Below are 26022 nucleotides of genomic sequence, written 5' to 3'. Positions count from 1 at the left end.
CTTAAAGAATAAGCCTGAGTAAGTAAGGCCGTCGACATCTCCCCCTACAAAGACGCGATTTGTGGGATCGATAGAGAAATAACTCAATCCTCAATGATAAATGAGGCTCCCCAAGGTTTCGTAAAGGGAGATGTCGTCAACCTTACCTACTCAGGCTTGTCCTTCAAGGACAAGGACAGCATTTTAGCCTAGCACCACTGCCTATGCCAGGTCGAAAGAACACTGTCTGGTGTTGAATCATAAATGCGTTGTGTTTCGTATCTGGTTTACAACTGGTTGTCTTGCAGTGAAAGCTGTAGTGGAAGACAGGACGAATTTCATCGGTAGTCCGCCTTGGAGAGTCTCATTATCTTTGATATTCAAGAATTGAGTTCTCTGTCGATCCCATAGATGGCGTTTTCGTAAGGGAAGATGGCGTCGACCTTACTCACTGAAATTTGTCCTTTAAGGACAATTGACTGCAGCAATGGATTTGTGGTTCAATTGAGCACCACTGATGAGACCTCTGGCGGGTCGAAACAGCGCTGTTTGGTGTTGAATCACAAATGTGTTGTATTTGAGCTCTGGTTCACAACTAGTTGCCTTGGAGTGAAAGATGCAGATGCAGGATTTCTATGCATCTTGGTGGATAGCAACACTTCTTGACTCAAGGTGTAAAAGTACTGGATGGTGGTGAAGGTCAACTAAGTATGAAAAGAGGACTTTTTGAAATGGAGAATTTCAGAAAAAATACATAATTTTTGGGTTTCTACAAAAAACGTCATCTTAGAAGGAAATAATTCCCGGCAAAACACGTTATAACGGTCAGTAGCAGAGGATATACCTACACATAATTTTACTCAGACAAGGTGTGGAGTTTTGATGGTATGATTTGTAGTTATCAATTATGATTTAAAAAAAATCAAACTTGTAAAAATATTTTAATGGTTATTTTACACTGTGCATGTATAAATTTCAGTCTCCTTATTCATGGATGCTGCTTTTGCTCAACATATTTGAAGTATTCACTTCCTTGAAATGCAATAGACAGGCGTGTATATCTCAGTTGACAAACTCCCTTCGTTCATGTTTTGATTTGTTCGTTGAGTATGGGCCCAGAACCGGTCATTTTTCTATTTTTTGTAAATGGAATGACGCCCACTAGCAATCCGCTAATGATTATCCAAACAGTTGCCTGGTAAAACGATTGCTCCCATGATTCCGAAAGGTCAAACAAGAATCCTGTAAATTGAATTAACAGTCAAAAGTGCATTATTCTCACTGAGTAATCAGATATACCTATATTAGGAAGATGTTAAATGATATACGGTTTATAATGGAGGGGACCATTGTAATAAGGCGATGGTGCATACCTCTCGAGCAAAACGAAGAATTATTAAAGTGACAGTTTGTATTGACAAATCATGTAGTATTTATTGTTTATCGGCATCACCTTCGCTACATAACCAAGTTAGCATCATCATAAGATAATTAAAATTCATCAGTTATGAGGAACTACATAAACCTTTAGGAATTCATATGACACACGCACACACACATCAAATAAAATTTATTATTGATCCAGTTTCTTCGGCAACTCGACTTATGATCCATTCGTTTTGATATTGAATCACAGAATTACTTACCAGCTAACGGAGGCCCAGTTAGGTTCCCTACTCCCATGCACATTAAAACCAATCCATATGCCATGGAAAAATAATCCAGAGGCACCAGCTCTGCTACTAGTGACGGTAAAAGTGAAAAACAACTGGCAAAAAACAATCCAAACAAGCCGCTGTTGATCAGCAACATAACATAATGACCGCTGAAAAACATCATAGTTCCTATACTGACACCGCAGAGAATGAGACAAGCGGCATACATTTTTGCTATATTTAGCCTATCTCCAATCCAACCAAGGAGTACCTGTAATTAGAAAACATATTTCATTGTTGAAAGCAATTGAATTTACATGTATAGGTTTGTTGCTTTTTGACTGTTGTTATGTTTATTGATGTAAATCTGATTTGTATTTTTCGTGGGTATTCGAACGAAACTCACCAAATGTTTTGAAAGCCTTCATTTGCTTATAAGTTCTTATCAATTAGTAGTTTTCAGAGATTGAAACAGAGAAAAAATTAAAATTTTTTTAGCTACCTTTCAGCGATATCAGTGGTTTCAATAATGTGATAAACTATACCTACGATAACATTATTTTGAAGCACGATTTTGTCTACTAATTACCTTAATGATTACATAAAATCGTATTTTGAAATCTAATGAAATCATCTCGCAACCCAAAAAACCCATAAAAAATGAACAAGTATCTGGTTCAACCAGCGACGTATGTCGCTGGTTGGATCGGTCTCGTGGAGCCTGTGTTTTTTAAAGCGGTCGGAGGCTTGGCTCTCTTGCAACGTATGACATTTATTATTTCGGGTTGTTAGTTTATTCGTTATTCGTTCATGGGCGGTGCGTTTGAGTTTTGTTGATGCAGGATACAGTGTGGTACGTACTACGTAGTGAGTGTTTTTTCGGGCATACTATGTATTTATATTAAAAATTAATGGTAAAGTAATGATATCCAAGCATTTTCAGAAGGAAATAATCATAATTATTTGTCAATATCTTTTAATTTATTGCGATGAATAGCCTCAAATTTTATGGGGAGGCTAAGCCTCCCTTGCCGCCTCTGACGAGCCGCCGCTGGTATATATACATTACATGCACTACATACGCTTATATTTTCATATAATTTTACTTTCTATATATTACAATGAGTGATGTGATAATTTTCTATCTGACAGTACTGTTGTTTATCTGAAATTAATTGGATTTTTTGTAAAATTCCGAAGTTCTTATTTTTTCAAATGAACAACATATTCTCAATCGAACATTGAAAACAAAATCGTTGTGAAATATAAATGAGTGATGCGGTAAAAAACTGAAATATCAATCACCACAAACCCATAACCATTGTCATACCTTATGTTCCCGGTTTGTCTGAGAAATTGAAAAAAATAGAAAACTCACAAGAATCCACATATATTCTTTCAGCAGGTAACAAGTGTATTCCATATATTCTGTGGAAATGGATAGTACCCAGGTGCCATTACTAAAAAGATGGGTTGAAAACCGAAAAATGAATAATGTTCCTAGACTTTTTTGTCACGCAGACTGGAAAATTGGCTATTTGGAGAAATATATTGTTTTTCGAATACTTACTTTCAGGAGCCACGAATATTTTTGTGCCGAATGAATAAATATTTTTTTATGGTTGTTTTTTTAGAATTGACAATATGAGTATAAACAAGTAATTTCTTACCATTCCCAGAGTATTCGTGAATCCAATTGTGGATAATGTCATGGACGCTTGATCTTCCAGATAACCAATCCTTGTCATATGTTCAGCAAGATAAAAATATGGCACTATGAACCAGATAAACAAAATTATGGTTGACATTGATAGTGAAAAAAAATGTAATTCCAGGAAAAGAGACAGATTCAGCACGTTTTTCAGGCCTTTCCAAAATTCCATATACCATATCTAAAATAAAGCGAAGAAAAGAAATTAGTTACGAAGAAAAGAAATTAGTTACGAAGAAAAGAAATTAGTTACGAAGAAAAGAAATTAGTTACGAAGAAAAATATCACTTGTGGTGTTTCACAAGGGTCTATTTTAGGTCCAGTTTTATTTTTGATTTATATAAATACTTTTTCAAAATTGTTGTGGAAAGAAAATATTAAGTTATACGCGGATGATACAACATTACTTCATTTTTCTAGCGATATTGAAGAAATTTACAGTAACATGATTAATGGCATTATATTGCTAACCTCTTGGTTGAATTATCATAAATTGAGGTTGAATTATAAAAAGTCTTCTTGAATAGTCATAATTAAGAACAAAATCACAAACAAAAAGAATTTCGATTTTAACAAAAAAATTATAAAAATTTGTCAAAAAATTAAATTTTTTGGACTATACATTGATGAAAGTCTGTTTTATACTCACATTCAGATGAATATTTCTGGAGTTCTATCCCAACAACACCAAATCGTTATTTTTAACACCTCGGCACGTGTTTCAATCACCAAGTGATCATCTTCAAGAGGAAGATTAGAGTCAGTTCAATCTTCCTCTTGAAGATGATAACTTGATGATTGAAACACGTGTCGAGGTGTTAAAAATAACGGTTCTGTGTCGAGATTAAACCCCGATAATAGTCATTACTACAGCAAAGATTCCAAACAATGCATTAAAAGTTCATATTGAGATGTTAAAAAGAGAAAATCTGACCAATTTTAGGAATATCATTTAGGGTTACAAATTTAATTCCATTAAAATATCTCAAATGTATATATTTCTGTTTGGTATATTCGAATCTACAATATTCAATTTCAATTTGGGGAACAGCTAATTTATCAATAATAAATCCTCTCAAGAGATTGCAAAATGAAATAATGAAATGTATATTCAAATTACCATATCTTGAACCTACGTTAAATTCATATAAACCACGTGATCTTTTAGATATTCAGTCCATTTTTCAATTTAAAAATTGTTGTCTCATTCATTCTGTTATTCATGATTATAAAACAAGTTGAATCACATATCGCTCAAAATTTGGGGAGAAATCAATATTTTATTTAGGAGTTGAAATATATAATAATCTTCCAGAGAAACTAAAAATAAATAAAAAAAAAATTCAATTGAAAACGTTTCTGCTTTCTTCTGCTAATTGAAATTCTGATCTCCATATCACATTTTATGTTTTTGTATATATTTATATATGTGTGTTTGTATTTATATATATATATATGTGCTGTACATTAAATTGATGTGTTAGTTTGAAATAATTAATTTAGTCACTATTTTAAATTCTATCTCTGTTATAAACATTCTTGTTCCTTGGGATTAATAAAGATCAGTATCATAAAATTTCAGTCTGGTATTGTCAGGCAAAATCAGTTCTAACTTATATTCTTTCTATTGTGTATACTTTTACAAAAAGTAAGTTTGTTTTTCATATGATCCCCTACCCCAAAATCTGTAAAATCAATTGATTCCTACCGTTTCAATATCGTCTGTTTCAATCACTGTGCTTCTGTAAACATCAGGGCTAGATACGCTAATTTTGAACTTTTCCGGGTTCAACATAGCCTGACGGCAGTGTGCAGAGTGGTTTCTCTTCATCTTGATCTGGTTCAAATAACTGTGAGAAAAGTTTCTCACAACTCCCTGCGTTTTTGATTGGTTGTTTTGAGTCGTAGAAAGTAGAGGATGTGTATTCGTACTGCGGATGTCTACTTCACCTTCATTTTCTTCAATAATTGGATCTGTTCCTTTCTTTGGTTTCATTGCAGTTTTGAGGGGTATTTTTGAATGTGGTGATAGGTTTTCTCCTGAAGTGTTTTCAGTCGGGAGGAGATTCGGATAGTTCTCCGCAACGATTTTATAGAGGACTTTGTCTTCACTGAGTTGTTTCATCACTTCTACAGGGATCTGAAAATATTTGAAATTAATTTAACGATAGTATTTGAGCTAATTTTGGAGTTTTCTGATTGACAAAATTTGTTTACTCATGAAATAATGAGACGACCTGGACTTACTTTTTCATTTTTTTTCAGGAAGGTCGGTAAGTCAATCATTGACCTAAACCGACTTTCTTCTGGCAACTGAATATCCTTGTCTAAACCTAACTGGAAAGTTACATCCTTCTTGTCTCCATTATTTGTAGGTTTTGAAACAGTTTCATTTGTTTCATTTGACTTTTTTTCTCGTTCCCTACAATAGTATATTGAAATTATATGTTAATGTTTTAATGACTTCAATCTGATGATATTTTCTGAAACTTGGGAATATGTAACTTTTATTGGATGAACTAGACATTATGAATAGCTATATTCAAATATAAAAAGGGTGAATTAATTGAACTATGATAATATTTTTTGCCAATAATATAATAGTTCATAGAATTCCTCTTTCACTTCTCAATTTTTCGTGAAATATTAAAGAAATCCAATAGTGTGTTACGATTGTATTTAGAAATATGAAAATAGATTTATTAAATGTTTTAAATTTTCTTGGAGAATGTATGAGTATTTTGAATAGAAATGGATCTAACTTTCCAATTTACCTGATAAAAATAATACTAACAATCAAAATGAAAAATGAAGATGAATGAAGATACCAGCATTTTTAAAATTAGACTATAAGTATGATAAATACCTATAGTTAAAAAAACTAAAAAATACGCTTTTGAAGAACATCAAACTAAAAAGTTTAAAATAATTTTTTTAATAAGCTTAAAACAATAACGAACCAAAAATACTAGTATTATTGTGAAAAAAAGCGACGAGCGCTTGATAAACAAAAAATATGGCACAAAGCGCCCACGCTTTTTTCCACAATATTACTAGTATTTTTCGTTCGTTATTGTTTTAAGGTTATTTTAAAAAAATAATTTTCAACTTTTTGGTTCGATGTTCTTCAAAAGCGTATTTTTTAGTTTTTTAAACTATATTTATTTTTCATTTTTTAGTTTCGTATGCTATAAAAGTGTGTTTTTTAGTCTTTTTAAACTATATTCATTTTATCTAAACTTTGGGATCAATCAGCCGTATATTGTTTAGAAAAATAACCATTGATATTTTCCGATTCCGGAGAGGGAGCCTGATAATCAGCTATCAAGCCCAAGGCAACAGGCGCGCGTGTTAATAAAAAAAATACTTTTTTCAAATGAAGAAATAAGTACATGTAAAGTGAGTTCAAATTATATCGAGGAGGTTACGTAGAGCGCCATCTGCCCGCTAATAGATCAAGCAATACTATCGATAATTCTGTCAAATACAGATCTCGAGCTTGAAAGTTATAAACAAACATACATACATACATACTGGTGAAGCTAATAAAAGCGTATTAAAGTGAAAATCAACACCCAACATCAAGGAACTGCAAAAACTGAACTGAAATAATATTAAAAAAATTCTTTAAGCAAATTATAAATTGATAGAATAATAGAAAACCAACAAGGCATCTCTAACAACTTTCTGAAAACAACTTTCCAAACTGTCTTATAACTTGTTTTCTTTATTTATAATGAACAAATCTTACTAAAATGAGAATTGTGAAAATTCCTTTACGGCTTCCGTGAAACGGCTATTTATATGGCCTTGTTAAACAAATCAGTTGTTTTATGGTCGGTAGCCGGGCGGTTCGACGTGGGTGCTTTGTTCACTCAGTCAATCGGCCGATATGTGAGTCGATGGTTCAAGCCCCAGGCTGAACGGTCGATTTTCACTTGCTATCGTCCAACCGGTGTTAGAAATCACACATTAAAAAGTTAGACCTTGTTAGTCCTTAGCTAACAAGTTTCGACTTCTGAGGGTTGTTGTTCGTAGGGGTGAGATAGCTGGTTAACGAAAAAAACATATTTGAACATGGAACGGTAAATGTAAGATCAACAGTTCAAAAATGAACCTCCAACCCTAATTCTAGGGTATTCTAGGTTTACCGTTCCATAAACTCTTGAATTTATACGGAATTATAAAATATGTTATCTTTCATAATATGAAAACTTTTTCGAAAATGAAAATTTCTTCTATTTTTTTGTCCCGTTTAGTTAGGGAAGATCCCTTCAGTGGAACCATACAAGAGCTTTTGGCAAATTTCCCTTTGACTTCCATTTTTTTTAAATTTTCATATGCATCACCCACAACTGACCACATAAGGATGAAACCCATTTTTTACTCGAGAACTACAAAAATCATACACCAAGCCAAATAGTTGTAAAATGTTGAATCTAGTGTGGATTCGCTCCCGCAAAGTGTACTGGTTTCAACACACTGATAAATAAAAAACAAATATGATCTTTTTATAGTCATAAACCATTAATGAAATCTTCAAATATCTCTGCATAATAATGTATACCTAATGTATGATTTTTTTATGATACTGCAGGTTTCTAGTGACTAAACTTACTCTTCAATTAACCAGTTGGGATCTCTCATTAGGGCGCCGCACACACACATTTGAAGAAAACAACCACCTAGCAACAACATGGTTCCTCGCCAACCATATTCTGACAACAGATATGTGGTCAGAGGTGGAAACAAAATGGTGCCAACCCCAGTTCCACTGGCGGCTAAACCAAGAGCGATCGTTCTCTTTTTCTCAAACCAAAAGGCAATGGAAACAACCGCTGTTACAAAGGTGAGTGCTCTCCCAATGCCACCTATCACTCCAAATGTTAAATAGAGCATTCCAAGAGAATTGGCAAAAACACTCAGTATAAATCCAGTCGTGCAAATGAGGCTTCCAACAATCGTCATCCATATACATCCGTATCGGTCTACCAATGTGCTGCCTAAGGGGCCTGAAAATTAGAGAAAAAAATATGTTCAACACAACCTTCATGAAATTAGTCAAATATAGAGAAATAGTTTCACAATATTGCGGTAAAGTGGAGACGGTGATACCTCCACTAACGAAGACTCCACCTACGGGATCACGAGTCTCAATCCAAGAATATCAAAGATAATCGAAGCTTTCCAAGGTCAGTTGCAAAGCCAAGCTTCCAAGTTTACCTCCAAACGAGATTTGTCCTATGTCTTTGACTGTATCTTTCAATTCGAGGTAACTAGATATCATAACTTCTACTTACTCAGGCTTTTTCAAAGGACAATTGAGTTCAAATACATTCGTGTTTTAGCCTAGCATCTCTGATAAGACCTATGGCAGGTTGAAACAGCACTCCCGGTGTTGGGTCTCGAACAGGTTATTTTTGGGCTCTAGTTTCATCTAGCTGCCTCGCAGTGGAAAAAAGAAAGAACATAGATAGGCGATCGATGTCCAAGCTTGGATTGCCAACGAATACCTCGTTTATCTTTGTTATTCGATGATTTAGTCGTATGTCGATTCTATATTTGGCGTCTTCGTAAGGGGAGATGTCATGGCTTCTAGTTACTCAGGCTTGTCTTTCAAGCACAATTGAGTCCAGCAAAGTATTTTTGGTGAGACTTGTGGCAGGCTGAAACAGCGCTGTCTTGCGTTGGATCACGAATGCCTTGCTTTTGGGGCCCTGGTTTCATCAAGTTTCATCAATACTACTGTTATTTACAGTTCAGACATAAATAGTCCCTCCCTCCTAACTTTCGAACGAAACAAGATATCAAAGTCGGACAAAATTCCGCTGAAAAAGTTATCACAAGACCCCTTACAACAATTTATTTGTTGTAAGGGGTCTTGTGATGACTCTTTCGACAGGTTTTGGTAAATGCTGAGATGGGTTACCATTCGCTTCCTGGAAGTGATGAAGTTTGTTTACTGATTCATTATGGGATGATTCAAGATTAATTTCGTTAAGATCACCTCTGATTCTAACCATGAGCTTTGGAGTAGAATGCGGTTGTGTAATTCAAACTTGATTTCATAAATCCTCATAGAAATCTAAGGGTTATCTCGTTATTATGAAAAAAACATTTGGGCGAATGTTCAACATATTCTCCTTGAAATCCCGGATAGTGAAAGTCTATTTTATAAGTCGTTTCTAATATTGTGGAATGTTTCTGTGGTAACGAAGCACAAGTTTCGGTAAACTTATTTCTAAGTCCCCTTATTGTTCCATGTTGCGTAAAATAAACTTCCGATTTGATAAAGCCATAAAGGAAAAAATCAAGAAGAGTCAAATCTGGTGAACGAGCAGGTCATTCAATGAATCCAATATATTACCTTGCTGACGACAGCACACTGGTCTCGTCATTCCATTTGGATTGCAGGACAGCGGGAAGTTGCACATCTTCATGAGGATCTCGAAGTGCTTTCCAATTGGGGTGAAAGTAACCAGGTTCAATTCAATTCCACGAAAACGGATATAATAATGTCAGGACATACACCTCTGCTTTCTGTTTCGATGAGTTTGTTGGGGGGTTAAAATGGACACCAATGTGTCGTGACACAATCATGTCGCCGGAATTGCAAAAGCTGCTTCTCAAAAGCTCGGAACACTGTTCCGAACCAGAAAACTGTACACAACTCAGAAACTTTTGATGTTTTTTGAAGCTCAAACAAGACCTTCTTTGAAGTATTGTTCTCATGTATGGAGCTCCGCCCCTAAGCATACCCTGAAGCTGCTGGGTTCCATCCAGAAAAGAGCCATCCGACTGATTGGGGACGCGAATATCACTTGCAACCTTGATAGTCTGGAATATCGAAGATATGTTGGGGATTTGTCTCCTTTCTATAGAAACTTTCACGGGAAGTGTACAAGTGACTTGGCACATTTGATTCCACAAATAGCGGTACATATCAGAAATACGCGACGGACTGTGGCTGCTCATCGTTTCGAGTTTCAACTCAGTACACATCGAACTTCACTGTTCAAGAAGTCTTTTTTTGCAATCAAACGTTCGGATATCAACTTACGAAACTGCATTCTTCTGTCAAAGTCGTCTCCATTCAATTCATGTAATATCTCCAGTTTATAGGGTTGAGGTTTTTTGGACGGTAGTTGTTGAGACATCATTTTCACGAGAAACTGTTGTCGTGGGCTTCAGAGGGTTATCGACTTCAGACGCAACAATTTCTACCTGTTTCTCGTCCGAGATAGATTTTTTTCCAGCTCCTCTAACTCTAGCTACACTTCCAGTTGTTAGAAAATTTTCAACAAGTTCTCCGAGATATTTTCGGCAAATTGTATCATCAGGAAATCTTGTATCTGCTTCTTGAAAATTACGGCCGGCCTCGATGTAAATAATAATTACTTCTTTTTGTTTCTCTGTAGGTCTGACGCGAACCATTTTTAGAAATTTAAACGAAATGAAATGAAGCGGATTCTCAGTAACAATACTGACAGCTGTCAAGCTAACACAATACTCTCTGTTACTAGGGTAACACGGCATGGATTCTCATCTACAAAGTCGGTTATACAAGAATCCTAAATAGAATCAAAAGCAAAAATGCGCTTTTATGTTGAATACTTTGATTCATTTCCTTGAACAATTTCTACCTTTTACACTTTACAAACTTCGTGTAACCTGTGAGATCTAACTGTGGATCTGTTCCAGTCTTTTTTTTGGATGTAAAGTTTTAAATTATAAATTTTGCTAGCCTCAGATTCAAACACCAATAACTCTGCCATTGATATACTTTTAGAGCGAAGGGTCACAAAACCCCCTTTTTATTTGAAAAAAAAGTTGATAGTGTTCTCTCTGCAGCAAGCGATGTCACATTGGCTTCGTCATCAAAAAGTACTGAAAATAAATCTTTTTAATACACATTTTATCCAACTTTGTTATCTTGCCCTGTTTAAATGTTAAGATGGGAGGGGAATTATTTACGTCCTCACTCTATAGGAACTCTCATGTCCATTTTTATTGCCATATCCTCAAAGGAGAAAATACCGAAGATTCATCCTAAGCTTTAAGTGAAATCATAAATGAATGCACCGTATATAATGCACGGCATATAGTTAATAGTGGTCTGAATATACATATAAGACATTTCTGTAAATCTAAAAATTTTATACAGTTTTATAAATCCGGGACATTGTCAACCATTTTCAAACAACAGCTATTTTTGATATGAGTGTTAAAAGGAAGGTTTCATTTAAGCAACTTCACGAACAAAATAAAACTTACTTCTAACACAAATATCATACAAACTTTTTGTACAACTGTCCTGTTTTCATGATAAAATAATTTCTATAAAAACACATTTTGACATCTCTTGTCAGTTAACCATTTTCATGTTATCGCATTTGCTATGAAGTGGCCATGTCAGGTGACGCCAAATCACCTGGTTACCAAAAAACAGTATTGTTTATAGCTCACGCGTTTCATTTAAACATTTAAAGTTCTTGCTGGTGTTTAATGTCTTGCAGAATGAAGAACAATTCAATTGAATTTTCACCAAAACAATTGGCTCAGCAGTACGACATCGCATTTTATAATTTAAAATGTAGAAAGAAATTTCATCGAACCCGTCTTCTTGGCTTATCTAGAAGAGAAATCAGAAATATGGAACTCATCAACTTTGTAGCGCAAGTTTTCAATGATAAAGTCGAGTGCGCTCGTTAAAAATGGTGTTAATACAAGCAAATATTTCAAGGCAATAGCATTCTTAAAGCGGAAAAATGAAAGTTATAGGCCCAAAAAATCAAAAACTCTTACGTTTGAACAAGTCCAGAGGTTTATAAATGGGACGCCAGATGAAAAATATTTTATGATAAAAGTTGCTACTATTTTCGGAATACTTATATTGAGCCGGCCGGCGTGAAGAGCTGTGCCATTTATTAATAGAAGACATTAAATTAATGGATGAATTATTGATTGTTCAAATTTCAAATACAAAAACGAAAATAGGTCGTTCATTTTGCATTGTTGGAAAAAACATTGATTATTTTAATAAATACTTCGCATTACGCCCTTCTGTTATCAATCATCAACGTTTTTTCTGAAATACTCAAATTATAAATGCAGTGCCAACCCAGTTGGTATAAACACGTTTGGGAAAATGCCCTCTATCATTGCTGAGTTTCTGAACCTCCCGGAACCCAAGGAATATACAGGTCACTGTTGCAGAAAGTCTTCTGTTAGCAGAATCAGGAGCAAATATGATGGATATTAAGAAGCACGGAGGATGGAAGTCTTCAACAGTAGCTGAGGGTTACATCGATCAATTTATTTCTTATGCTATTATTTCTTAGGCTATTGCTGAAAAAATAATCCCAAGAGCGTTACAGCATCATTCTCTTCAGTTCAAGAATTAAATGTTAATGCCCATGAAATTGTCAACTCAGCTAGTTCAAATATATTGCAAGGCTCTTCAACATCGCAAGGTATTAATATCAGTAGTTGTTCTAATTGTACTTTTCATATTAATGTTCATAAATAATAATAATAATGTAATTGATGTATATAATACATTTGTAACAGAATTGAATTGTATTTATATCTATGGTTCATAATAAAACTTCATCTTTTAATACTCTTGACAACCCTTAAAATGTCACTTTTAATGACAGTTGTACAAAAACGTATATTCGTGTAGGTACCTATGTAAAAATGAACAATACTTTCCGTTCATGATGAAAAAATGTTCTTACCTGCAAGTAAAGGTAGAGCCAAAAACAAGCTCCCAATCCACGACGTTGCGGATTTTGAGGCCCCAAACTCATTTAAAAACTCAATGAACAAAACGCCGAATGAAAAACTGATTCCTTCTGAAATAGTGTTGATAACGAATGCTGCAAACACCACCATCCAACCCCATCCTCCATCGGGTATTTTTGGTTGGGCTTCTTCTACATATATTTCGATTTGTGATGTCAGAAACGATTCTTTTCCTTGAAACATGTGAAGTTCATGGTCGTGCGATTTATTTCTTTTCTCTATCGATATATGAGCCATATTTTCTCTTTGTTCTCAATCAGTATTTTCAATAGTTATTATTTTGCAATACTATAAATCCGATGAATCCAACTGATGAATATTTTGTTTACAAACTTTTTTCTTATCGGCTTGAAACGAAAGTGGTAGACTTTCGGAATCATCAAGGAACTAGACTGAAACGATAATTGAAAATATTAGGTTATACATGAACTCACATAGTCATATTCAGAGATAAGATTATCAAAGGCGTATCCTCTGTGAAGTTGCCAGTTGGGGAGACATCGACACACTGGATTACGATTCGTAAATATTTTTTTTCACTGTACATAATAAGGCGTTAGTAAATTTCTAATTGAAAACTGAAATATTTCAAAGCGATAATTCCAACTGTTCAGTTACATTTATATGATCTGATAATGACATAAATTTTGACGGTGTGAACGACCATATGAAACGATAAATAAATTATATAATAAATGCATCAAATGAGCTCATAAAAAAAATTACAAATACTTTTCAGAATAAAACACCTTAAAGTAACTTGGCAAATTTCCCCAAGGAAGATATTCTGTTATGCAAGATATTTGTTTTTAATATTCAGAAATTAACGCAGTCACCATAATGTCTCCATTGGGATCTTCTGACCACAAACTCATTTCAGTGTTGAGTAAATTATCGATAAATGTTGGGGAACAATCTAAGTCGTGCAAAGTTTGGCATTGCAAATCAGCTTCAAGAAAATTTCCGAAATTTTTCCTGGCTAGATGTTGGTTTCAGCTCTAAAGATCCATCAACTTGTGCTTCTGAAGTCACGTAAGTTATTCTATCATCCATGGATGCATATATTCTTTTTTTAATGAAACGAACTCCAAACGGCAAACCTTGATTCAACAGAAATTGCGAGCAAGCTGTCGCCTTCAAAAATTTCGCCTGCCGGCAGTGGCGCAACAGATGCAAACTTAGGATGAATGGAACCAAAGAACTTCACAATCAGAGTCTTAGGGATAAACTGCTTGCCAATCCCAAAGGGTCTAGATTCTTCTGGTCGGTAGCTAAAGCCGTTGTTAATTCGAACTTTACAAAATCCACAATTCCACCACTAACACAAGCAGATGGTTCAATTGCAACAACAGCCATAGATGAAGCAAATCTACTAGCTGAACAATTTGCGTCCCACTCCACAGTCGATTATCTGGGAACGGCACCACCCACTATTCCCACACTAGAATCCACAATGCCGGAAATTACTTTTCGACAGCGTCTAGTCAGGCGAATTTCGAAACAGCTCAATATTAACAAGACGTCTGGTCCTGATGGAGTGCCCAGCATCGTACTTAAATAGTGCGCAAATGGACTCGCAACCATTTTTTCCTGTCTTTTCCTTCTTGTTGGAAGATTGCTCGCGTTCAGCCTATTCCCAAAAAGGGCAAGAAAAATCCTCCAAATAACTATAGACCAGTCGCTTTGCTACCAGTGATATCAAACCACCATATCCTCAAATATTTGGAAGGCTTCAACATCTTGAGCGATCATTAATATGGCTTTCGGAAAAAAAAGATCAACAGGCGACCTTCTATCGTATGTCACCCATATTTGGAATAACGCAACTGAGAAACATGGAGAATCAAAAGCTGTTGCGCTTGATATTTCTAAGGCCTTTGACCGTGTGTGGCATGAGGGTTTTCTGGCCAGACTTCGATGCTATGGCTTGTCGGATCACTTTTGTCTATGGCTCTCCAGCTTCCTGAAAGAACGTTCCCTGTAATGGCCGTCGATGGATATCTCTCGAATACTTTCACGAGAAGGTTTCTCGCGGTTCCTTAGTCCGGGATTTCGTCCTTCAGATTCGGAAAGCAATTGAACTGCGCTGTACATGGCGGTGTTAATTTGCCAGATATCAGCCCATTCTGTAAGAACACTTTGAACCGCTGCATCCAAACAAGTCAGTTTTTGTAGCTTCAGGGGGCTAATCCTGCGTGTTCCGAATATCTCCATTGGTGGCATAATACCAGTCTGCTTCCCAGTCATGCCAATGTGTTGGATAAATTGTGGTGTAACTCACCAAAAACCACAGGTGTTAGTGGCCATTCCTGCTTATTTCAATTATTGTTACCATTATTATTATTATCAACACTACAGTCTAAACTGTTGATTACGTAAAACATATCGACACTAGGCTAGTTAAACTACATGAAAAGCTCCATGAGGTTTGAGTAGCTTGGTGGAAAAACAGGTATGGTATTTAACTACATAGCCATGCATAATTCAAGCGCAATTAACAAAAAAAATTTTAGAAAACTTTTGAAAAATATTGTTAAAAAATATATAAATACAATTTACATGGCAATGCACCTTTCATTAAGAACTGCAAGATTTTTTTTAAATTATAAATTCAATAAAAAATTCACAATACAAAAATGAAACGAGCTCTATGTGATTTCTACTAATATTTTTCTGATGAATTAATTTTGATTATGAAGTATGTAGACCACTACTCACTGCGTTCCCATCGGAGTGATGTAATAACTGTGATAATAATTAAACAATTTTCACACACATTTTTTATTTCTAGTCGCGTTTCGCTAACACCGTAGCTTCCTCATTTCTACCGAGGAATGTTTGTGAAAATTTGTTTAATTATTTTCATGGATAGTGTCATTAATTTTCATCAAGTAACGAGTCAGTCCATTCATAACTGCGTCTAATATTATGAGTATTATTCATATTGCTTTATTGCTACAAAAACCTTTCTCATTGTCATAATTATGTAACGAATCTGAAGCTGCCCCTGACCCATACGCCAGTCTATAAATCGAATGAATACATGACTCACCGCGAAAGAATGCAGTCTGAAATCGCCGCGAAAATTCTAGGAGAGTACCGAACAGACTACAGAATTCTTTACCGATATATAAGACCGGCTCTCTTCCAAAGAGGGCAGTTGAATTTAGAAAGTGAATCGAGCGGTTGAACAACGAATTCAAATAGTGGTAATAAATTAAGCGTTAGTTGCTAAGTGTTGAATATAAATTAGTTTGTGATAGTGAAATATTGTTAGAAACAAATTTGTTTAAGACAGTAACGTCTTTAATTTGCTACAATTATTCAAGTCATACTTCACTGTGAGACTTTTATTGAACCATTTGCATTTTGTCAATATGAACACGTCTAAGAAAGCTATTGTATGATGAAACACGTGTCTCGGTTTTGTTAGCAGTTTAGTGAAAAGTTCACAATAAAGTGTTACTTGAATACGGTTTTGGTAAAGGAATTTTTTGACCTTCTACTTCTCCATCTTGATATAAAAAATGTGGGAATCTTCCAAAGAAAGTTATGTACATTATGCAAAGATGTGTAGATCATGCAAAGAAGAACCTTTCAGACATAAACTGAAAGAAAAAGCCGTCTCGAAACAGCTATTTTCATATAAACATTGAATTACACGAAAGAAAAATACTTTCGAAACAAATACTTTTATATGAACGCTGAATTATACGAAAAACACTTTTCTCTATTTCAAATATTCGTATGGAATCAAACCAGATATCATTCACAGGATTTCTACACAATATAATTATTGAAAGAAGTAAAATTTCAATTACATGGAACACTGCCATTCTCACTGTTAGACATCCGATGTTTCGCCGTATAACACTTGCCTTATCGGCTTTTCAGTAGCAAATACGGATAATATAAGAAAAAACACCCAATTCGTTCATAATTACGACTTTTTTCACGGAATGGGTCGAATCCACCCATGTTATCGATGACAGTACGTGAATAGTATGCATTCGCTTATTTGATTAAATCCCAGCCATAGGAATCTAGTTTCATTTGAAAGGGTATATTTTCAGGAGAGATTAATTTTTGCGCGCATTTGTGGCGCCGAGGCCAAAAAGAGAAAGAGAGCGAAGAAGGCAGGAGTGGCAGCAATTATAAGTGCACTCTCCTCCTCCCTCACTCCACCTCCAACAGCAAGGGCACTTCCTGCGGCGGCCGCCAAGAGCTCCGTCTTGAATAAAGGCAAGGAACCGGCTGCCCCTGCAAGAAAGCTCCCTCACTTGTGCACCTCCAGGAGGGAACCCCAAGAAGGAAGAAGAAGCCAAGCAGTAATGTTGCTGCACCCTCCAAAACCTTAGCGGAGTGAGACACCTCAAGGTTGCCAAAGAGAGTGTGTGTTCGGCGAGTCTTTGCCTACACCTGCCAATATGAAGAAGATGTCTCCTAGTGACCTGTCCAGGACAGGATGGACGATGACCTAGGAGGACAACTCCTCGGGAGGACATACAATGGGTCACATGTGGCCCAAGTGCTGTGGGTCTACACTCACTATCCCTTCTCTATAGATACAGACAGATCAATAAGAGAATGTCGAGAGGACAAAGGGAAGGATATATCAAATAAGAAAACTGAAACCATTAAAAGCGACAAAGGTCTGGAGAGAGTGTATGATTATTTATGTAATAACCTCATATAAGCAAGAAGAGTTTGTAAAATATGAAATCCCCTTTTCAATTAAATTACGTGAATTTGAGTTAAACAGGCAAGAAAAATAATGAAACTGTTGAAGTGTGACAACTTATCTGCTTTCTTGTCTAGACCAGGAATAATTCCTATTTCCCAAGGAATGAAATCAAATATTCTTAATCACGGTATAGGGAAGTATATTCCCAAGTTCTACGACTTTTTTATGATACCACTTTGGACGATTAGACCATACATTAAAAATTCAAATAATATTTGTATTTCTTTGTTTTTCTGTCGATCATTTTACAGTGCATTATTATAATGGAAAATATTTTAACTTTGTATTCGACAAGAGTGACACAAATCAAAGTACAATTCATTTTTACCAAAGTATAAAAATATATACCTAATATTTTGAACGTCTGGAATATGAAAGTACCATTCTAATTAGTTTATTTCCATAATGTAAGTAAAATTTATATTTGTCGTACTACAGTATGTTATTATTTGAGTTCTGATCTTAGTCTTGCTGAGATGCAATTTAATGAACGACATAAAACCTTTATTTACTGTACTGTTATGGAAAAAACAAGAAATGATAGAACCAACTGAGACGGAAATACTTTTTCCATGACAATTAAGGTTTGAACAGACTCCATTCTACCGACCTTGTGTTGCCAGTGTTTTCGAACATACAAAGTTGCACACAAAATACTTTGTTCATACTTCTCAATACAAAAATATTTATATTTCCAAAACGTATTTTATCAGATCAGTATTTTGCTTCCACATATGATAAGTTACCAATTTTGAACTAATGAAAAAAATTTAACTCACCTCTTTTTTACCAACGAACAGAAAAATCATTACACATTTCTGAAAAAAAATATTGAGTATTCAGAGTACCTACATATGACATAAATGTAAACAAATGTCACAATGTCGAATTCTATTTACACGTCAATGATAATGTTTACAACCAACATCGTAATTCAATATATCGGATTATTGGTATTCTCAATATCGACCGGGATAAACGTTTATAATACCCCACGATATCACTCGAGTCAACAGTTCAACACTGGCACTAATCCATGTTGTTTTCCTGTGAACTCAATTCGGATAAAAATAAACCTGCGTCGTATAATTTGCCAGTGAAATATTTCGACTATCGCTTCTAGAAAACAAAGTCCGATAAAATAACTGATGTAGTCAGAATATAATATTTCCGTAACTTCAATCAAAATTAATGTATAGTATCCCGTGTTCTAGTTGCAGTGCTGAATATATAGGTCAGACAACTAAATTATTGAAAGATCGTATATTTTAACATAAAAGTATTTGCAGACTACATCCTGAGATATGTGCCCTCTGTGAACATGGCTACAGGAAGGGTCATGCAATGTAATTCTGTTAAAATCCTTGCAGAACAGAGAATGTTTCAAAAGTATTACTCTCGGAAATGGCATTCATTTTGCAATCACAATATTGTTTTGATAACAAAACTGGTGTAAATCATTTACGTAAAATCTATTCATATATACTCCTAATAGACAAAAATTGGGACAGTCTCATGACAACTCATTTGCAATTATTTGAAAAATTTTCTCCATCAATTATGCTTATGTGAAGATAACGAAAATTCAAATATTGTGATAGATATGTGGATGATTACGTTGTTTGTTACACCGGAACGAACAGACAGTTGACTAAGTTCTTGAATTTCATCAATTCTCTCACTTTTGGACTACACAATAACAAAAGTTAACAACAAATATGAGTTTTCAATTTATCGTAAACCATCACATACAGATATTATCATTAATGATTCATCCACCCACCCGTATCAGCACAAAGTAGCAGCATTCAACAGTATGATCCACAGGCTGATAAATGTTTCCTTGTCAGAAGCGAATTTCAATAAAGAACTGAACATCCAACCCACTATAAATATTTCAGATTTTCTGTACGACAAAGGTGTAGATATTGATTTCAAAACCAACAACAACTCAGGCATGCACATTAAGAATAACAAAGATAAAAGTTCAGTTTCAGAAAAACCGAGAGTGTATAAATTGTCATGTGGGTCATTTCCGATGTTTAATATAGGTCGAACTGGAAGAACGTTCGAAGCCTGCATAAAGGAACACAGAAATAGTTTCCAGAATAGAAAAATAAATTCTAAATATGGAACTCATATAACACTGAGGGACATGAGTTCAACCGTGAATTCAAGCCCCTCCATTTCCAGAAGAAAGATTTGAAACTTAACCTGTTGGAGAGTATGGAAATGAACAAATTCAAAAACTCTCAATATCTTATAAACGATCAAGCTGAACTGAATAATTGGCCATTATTGAATTTGTTCATTTCCAGGTAAGAATAGTTAAGTATATTTATTTTTGAGTACCTAATCAAAATTTTCATTACGATTATGTCTACTCTTGATCTTCATTGCTTATCACTAAAGATTTCTAATACAGTTGAGTTCTCAAATATTTAATTATTTAACAGACCAATCGAGATAGCCAAATAAGTTTCACATGTCAATTATTCCCTCTCCTCTACTTCCACATATTTTATTTTACACATTTTATTGTAGGGTCATTGCATTCATTTTCAATTTTTTCATTCAATGTTTTCATATCTCAAGAATACATTTTGTGATTCTGACTTTTTTCAGCAAAAAAACCTCAAAAATTGAAATACCCTGGTTTTAACGTCAGTAAAAGTATTTAATTGTGAATACATAGAATTTGAGCATCTTTTATAAGATATCTACTCTAAGGAAAAAACTCTCCACACTAATAGATTCGAAACCCTTTTCAGGTTTACCAATTCTTACAAAATTAACTTTTTATATAAAATCTGATCGAAAGTATTATATTAAATTTCTTTGTTTATTGATTACATTTTGTGATTCTGACTTTTTTCAGCAAAAAAACCTCAAAAATTGAAATACCCTGGTTTTAACGTCAGTAAAAGTATTTAATTGTGAATACATAGAATTTGAGCATCTTTTATAAGATATCTACTCTAAGGAAAAAACTCTCCACACTAATAGATTCGAAACCCTTTTCAGGTTAACCAATTCTTACAAAATTAACTTTTTATATAAAATCTGATCGAAAGTATTATATTAAATTTCTTTGTGTATTGACCACAACACTAAAAACCTTTCAGGCCCAAAATACAAATTTCGTAACTTTTCATAAAAAATGAAAAGTTTTAACATCTGCAACAATTTTGAAGATTCACTTTACAAATCAAAATTAGGAAAAGATGTTACTGTAACTCCTACATTTTAGGCTGTAATGTTATTTGTAATTTAGACAGAACATCGGCGGCGGATGCACATATTCACTGGCAGCAGGAAGTTGCATATCTTAATGAGGATCTAGAAGTAACTTCGAATCGGGATGAAAGTCACCAGGTTCAATTCAATGGCAGAAAAACCCAGGCATCGGTTTTTCTCCAAAAAGATAACTGTCTCCGTATCAGATATAATAATGGCAGGACACACAATTCCGCTTTCTGCTTCGATAAGTTCATTGGGGATTAAAATGGACACCAATATATCTTGGCAAAATCATGTCGCTGGAATTGCAAAGGCTGCTTCTCAAAAGCTTGAAACACTATTCCGAACCAGAAAACTGTTCACAAGTCAGCAACTTTTGATGATTTATAGATCTTAAGACCTTTTGAAGTATTCCCCCCCATGCCCCCTCCCGGGTTGAGTGCCCTGAAGTAGAAGCTTCCCCCCAGCTATTTAGCGAGGAGAACCTACTAGCCCACTCCATCCACCCCCGCTCTCCGAGCGGTCCTCAACTTACTTATGGGCACTTCAGCAAGATTGACATCTGATCTCTTTTGGTCGAGAGTCAGCCTTTAGGTGCTATTCTTTCGCGATCGGTAATTTGAAGTATTTGGAGGATTGTTCATGTGTACGGAGCTCCGCCCCTAAGCATCCAGAAAAAAGCCATCCGCCTGATCGGAGACGCGAACATCACTTGCAACCTTGATAGTCTGGAACATCGAAGAACGGTTATATAGATACTTTCACGGGAAGTGTTCAAGTGACTTGGCACATTTGATTCCACCAAGAGCGCTACATATCAGAAATACGCGATGGAATGTGGCTGCTTATCGTTTTGAGGTTCAACTCAGTACACCTTGAACTTCACTGTTCAAGAACTCTTTCACTTGGAGAATTGCGTTTATGTGGAATAAACTTCCTGAGAACGTTTTTCCAAATGGATTTAATCTCCAGCGATTCAAATCCAATGTAAATCACTACTTTCACACAGGCACCGCGCTTTAAGGATTTTCATGTAGGGCTTGTGTTTTGTCCTTAAAAAAGACTTTCGACATCGACCGCTGAATTAGATTTCCTCACAGCTGTTAAGCCCACAGATGAAGCCTATAGCTTGTTCTTTAAAGACAGTTGAGTCCAGCAAGACATTTTTGATTCAGCACTACTGATGAAACCTATAGCGGATCCAAACATTGCTGTCTGGTGTTAACACACAAATGCTTTGCTTTCTTTTGAGCTCTGGTTTCATTTACAATGCTTTATAACATCTTTCCACAGTTGATAGACAAGGTATGCCAAACACTAGATTATCTGTAGTAAACCTCAAATGATGAGTAGCCACTGTCCATCGCGTATTTCCGATATGTACCTCTCTTGGTGGTGCCAAGTCACTTGAACACCTCCCCGTAAACTATCTATATAACACAGACAAATCTCCAACCTTTTTTCGATGTTCCAGACTATCAAGGTTGCAAATGATGTTCGTGTCTTCAAACACGCGGATGGCTCTTCTCTGGATGGAATCCAGCAGCTTCAGGGTATGCTTAGGAGCAGAGTCTCATACATGTGAACAATACTCCAAAAAAGATCTGATCTGAGCTTCATAAATCATCAATAGTTGCTGAAGTTTGTACAGTTTTCTGGTTCGGAACAGTGTTCCAAGCTTTTAAAAAGCAGCCTCAGCAATTCCAGCGACATGATTTTGTCAAGACATATTGGTGTCCATTTTAACCCCCAACAAACTTATCCAAGCAGAAAACGGAATTGTGCGTCCTGACTTTATTATATCCGGTACGGAGGCATTCATTTTTTGGAGAAAACCGATGCCTGGGTTTTTGATATTCACCCCAATTCAAAATCACCTCTAGATCCTCATAAAGATATGCAACCTCCTGCTGCCGGTGACAATGTGCATTCACAGCCGATGGCCTGGAATCCAAATAGAATGACGAGAGTGTGCTGTCATTAGCAAAGTAATATATTGGATTCTTGGTTTTTTCCAATAAGTCGTTGATGTACAATAAATTCAAATAAATCAGCTGCCCATAGAGCGTTCTCCAATATTTTCTGTGTTTATACTACGCAAGGTCGATAATTTTTTTAATGAATGCCCAAATGAATCACTTGTTTGCAAATTATCAGATATCTATTCAGCTTTCGTACTCGTAATCTTAACTATCTATTCGACTAATATCAAGCGGTTCATCGGATTAAATTGAAATTTTATATTATTTCATTAAATTGAATTGTCGTGGTAGGCCTTTCAAACAAAAAATTATTCTATATAGTACAACTAGATATACATTTTGGAATGTAAAAAGCGAAAAATTGAATATACTTGGTGCATATCATAAAAACCATAAAATCATGTTTCTGTGGCATTTTATGGAAAAATCTCACTTGACAGTAAACTTCATAGTCAATCGTAATTACTATGAAGAAGAAAATAAATGAAATTGATTGTCTAACATTGACATGAAATGATAATAACGTTGACAAGATATCTAAGAAAATAATTGGAAAAAACAGAAGGGAGGATCTATTATTTCCTATTATATAATTTATCGTGTTTTCAATGTTTCACTGTTTTCAGTTACTTCAGAATAATTAATGAATTGATATGTATTACTGCCACAACTCTTATCATTTAATTGGTGGGTAACTGTTTCATGAAAGTTCAACGCATTTTCAAGATAACAATTTAGTAATTTTTGGGAAAGAAAGGTTTTTGTTTTTTACTTCTCCATCTTCATACAAAAAATGTGGTAATCTTTCAAAGAAAGGAAGAAAGCAATCAAATTAACTCTGTACAAAGATGTGTATACCTACATCATGCAGAGAGAAATAACTTTCAGACACAAATTAGAATAAAAACCCATATTCACATTGAATTACAGGAAAAACAATCACTTTCGAAACATTATTTTTATATGAACACTGAATTATTCAAAAAACACTTTTCTCTATTCGGTTTGTATTTCAAACATTCGTTATAGAATTGAATCAGGTATCGAATCAAAATTGAATGGATTATTTATTAATCTTCCTATTTAATTCCAAAAATAATCTCAAAATATTTTTTAAATAGTAGTATGGAAAATATTGTTGACCGTACAAATTCAACTGTTATTCGACTTGGAATAAAATATGGAATAAAGTATGGAATAAAATAGTTAATGTGTCATCAGTAACATTATATCCTTCTTCATACATGCAATACAGTCTTGTATCTGCTTGCAAACTGTTGGAGTAATTTCGAGTACGGCCCTGCTGTCGACAGCCATAAACTTTTTGTTATTCTCTATTGCTAAGTGTTCATATCATCATATAAAATTCACTTCTTAAATAATGCCAAAAATGCCAAGAATGAAAAGAAATAGAAACATACTGTATGACTTAACCTACCTCAATAATTCAGTTTGTGTTGATTTCTATAATATATATCTGCAATAATTGTCCTCAGTCCTGTGTGCTGATGAAAATTAAAATCGCCAACTTGATGAATATGCAAGGTGTTGAATTTATTCTAAAACATTCCGACGGAAAAAGTAACTAGCCGTACACGTATGTATTAATCACCACTGAATGTTAAAAAACGTATCGAAAATAGAGTATTTGTAGGTATATAGGTATTTATTGTATGTCTTAATTACAGGGTGGTCAAAATGACTGAATACATCTCTGAATGTTGAAAAAACTTATAAAAAATTGAGTACTTGTATATATGTATTTCTTTTGGATCTTGAATACAGGGCGGTAAATTTTTGAACACAACCGGAAATAATTAAATGACTTGGTCAAATTGTCTGCTTTCCTCTATTTTATACCACTAAAAAACTCGTAAAGCCTCTGATATTTTTTCAGTTGTCATTTCACTGATTTCATCATTTATTCTGAGCTGCATTCCTGCATTATTGATAGGTCTACTGAAGTGAACTTTAGACTTGAGATAACTCTATAAAAATATAATGGAGTTAGGTCCAGAGATCGGACCGGTCATTCTACTGTGCCGTGTCTATCAAGACATCTTTGTAAGAATATTTAGTCCATATTATTACGCACTATTGCTACAACAATGTGGTGGTCAGACAAAATTTAGTTAAAAATATATAATTTCCAGTACTTTTTGATATGAGAGACAATAGTGTTGAATTACTCGTTACAGAGAGTGCGCTAACAACTTTTTTTCAAATTGAAAGAGGGTTTTGTGATACTTCTTTTGACAGTTACTTCAATTCTTCATCCAACGTTTTTATTTTTGGGAATCGAATCAGCCCTTCCTGAGTAGTTGGCAGTTTTCTATTCATTTTAAAAATCTGCAAACAAACAATAAATATTATAACTTCAAAAAAAATTTTGACTCAAGTTTATTTCAACAAATGTTTGTAATGTTCACTATTCACTTCCTGGCAATATTGTAGATTGTTTACTAATTCATTTTTTATATTATGGAATGATTCCGGGGTAATTCTATTATGAGCACCTTGTATTCTATCCACGAATTCTAGAATAGACTGAGGTTATGTAACGTATACTTCAGATTTCACGAATCTCCACAAAAAATCTAAGGGCGTCATATCAGGTGATCTAATGGGTTATTCTAAGGGACCACATTTGCCGATTCATCGATATGAATGATTGTCATCTAATCACTTTCGAAACAGCTTGTCATAATCAAGAGATACCTCATCTGGTTGAAATGACGCCTGTATCTGTTTTTGGAGGTTAACATGATAATTTAACTTATGATGCACTGTTTGGAACCTTTGGTGTTGTAATTAATATTACTGGAGTTTTTTCCCAACACCAAATCGTTATTTTTAACACCTCGACACGTGTTTCGATCACCAAGTGATCATCTTCAAAGAGGA

General features: G+C 34.7%; 1 protein-coding gene across 4 annotated transcripts; it reads right to left on the bottom strand.

Annotated features, from left to right (window-relative positions):
• Positions 1-904: 904 nt before the first annotated feature.
• Positions 905-24789, bottom strand: LOC111512183 (monocarboxylate transporter 9). Of its 4 annotated transcripts, XM_074179883.1 has the most exons (9): positions 18796-18933; positions 18676-18714; positions 13086-13544; positions 7964-8357; positions 5593-5767; positions 5054-5485; positions 3305-3526; positions 1626-1905; positions 905-1221 (listed from the first exon to the last, which is right to left on the bottom strand). In XM_074179883.1, the coding sequence occupies exons 3-9, from the start codon at positions 13387-13389 to the stop codon at positions 1064-1066; spliced, it is 1965 nt and encodes a 654-aa protein (XP_074035984.1). In that variant the 5' UTR covers positions 13390-13544; positions 18676-18714; positions 18796-18933; the 3' UTR covers positions 905-1063. The 4 variants fall into 4 exon arrangements, with proteins under 4 accessions (XP_074035984.1, XP_023024054.2, XP_023024053.2 ...); XM_023168286.2 differs by lacking the exons at positions 18676-18714; positions 18796-18933 and adding an exon at positions 24557-24789; XM_023168285.2 differs by having other exon boundaries at positions 18676-18936.
• Positions 24790-26022: the final 1233 nt, after the last annotated feature.

The sequence above is a fragment of the Leptinotarsa decemlineata genome, unplaced genomic scaffold (genome assembly GCF_025532065.1).
Source record: "Leptinotarsa decemlineata unplaced genomic scaffold, Ldec_3_MD MMD2_tig00026282_RagTag_RagTag, whole genome shotgun sequence".
Classification (NCBI taxonomy): domain Eukaryota; kingdom Metazoa; phylum Arthropoda; class Insecta; order Coleoptera; family Chrysomelidae; genus Leptinotarsa; species Leptinotarsa decemlineata.
Note: the sequence above shows the minus strand (reverse complement) of the source record. Positions and strands in the feature narration are given on the sequence as shown.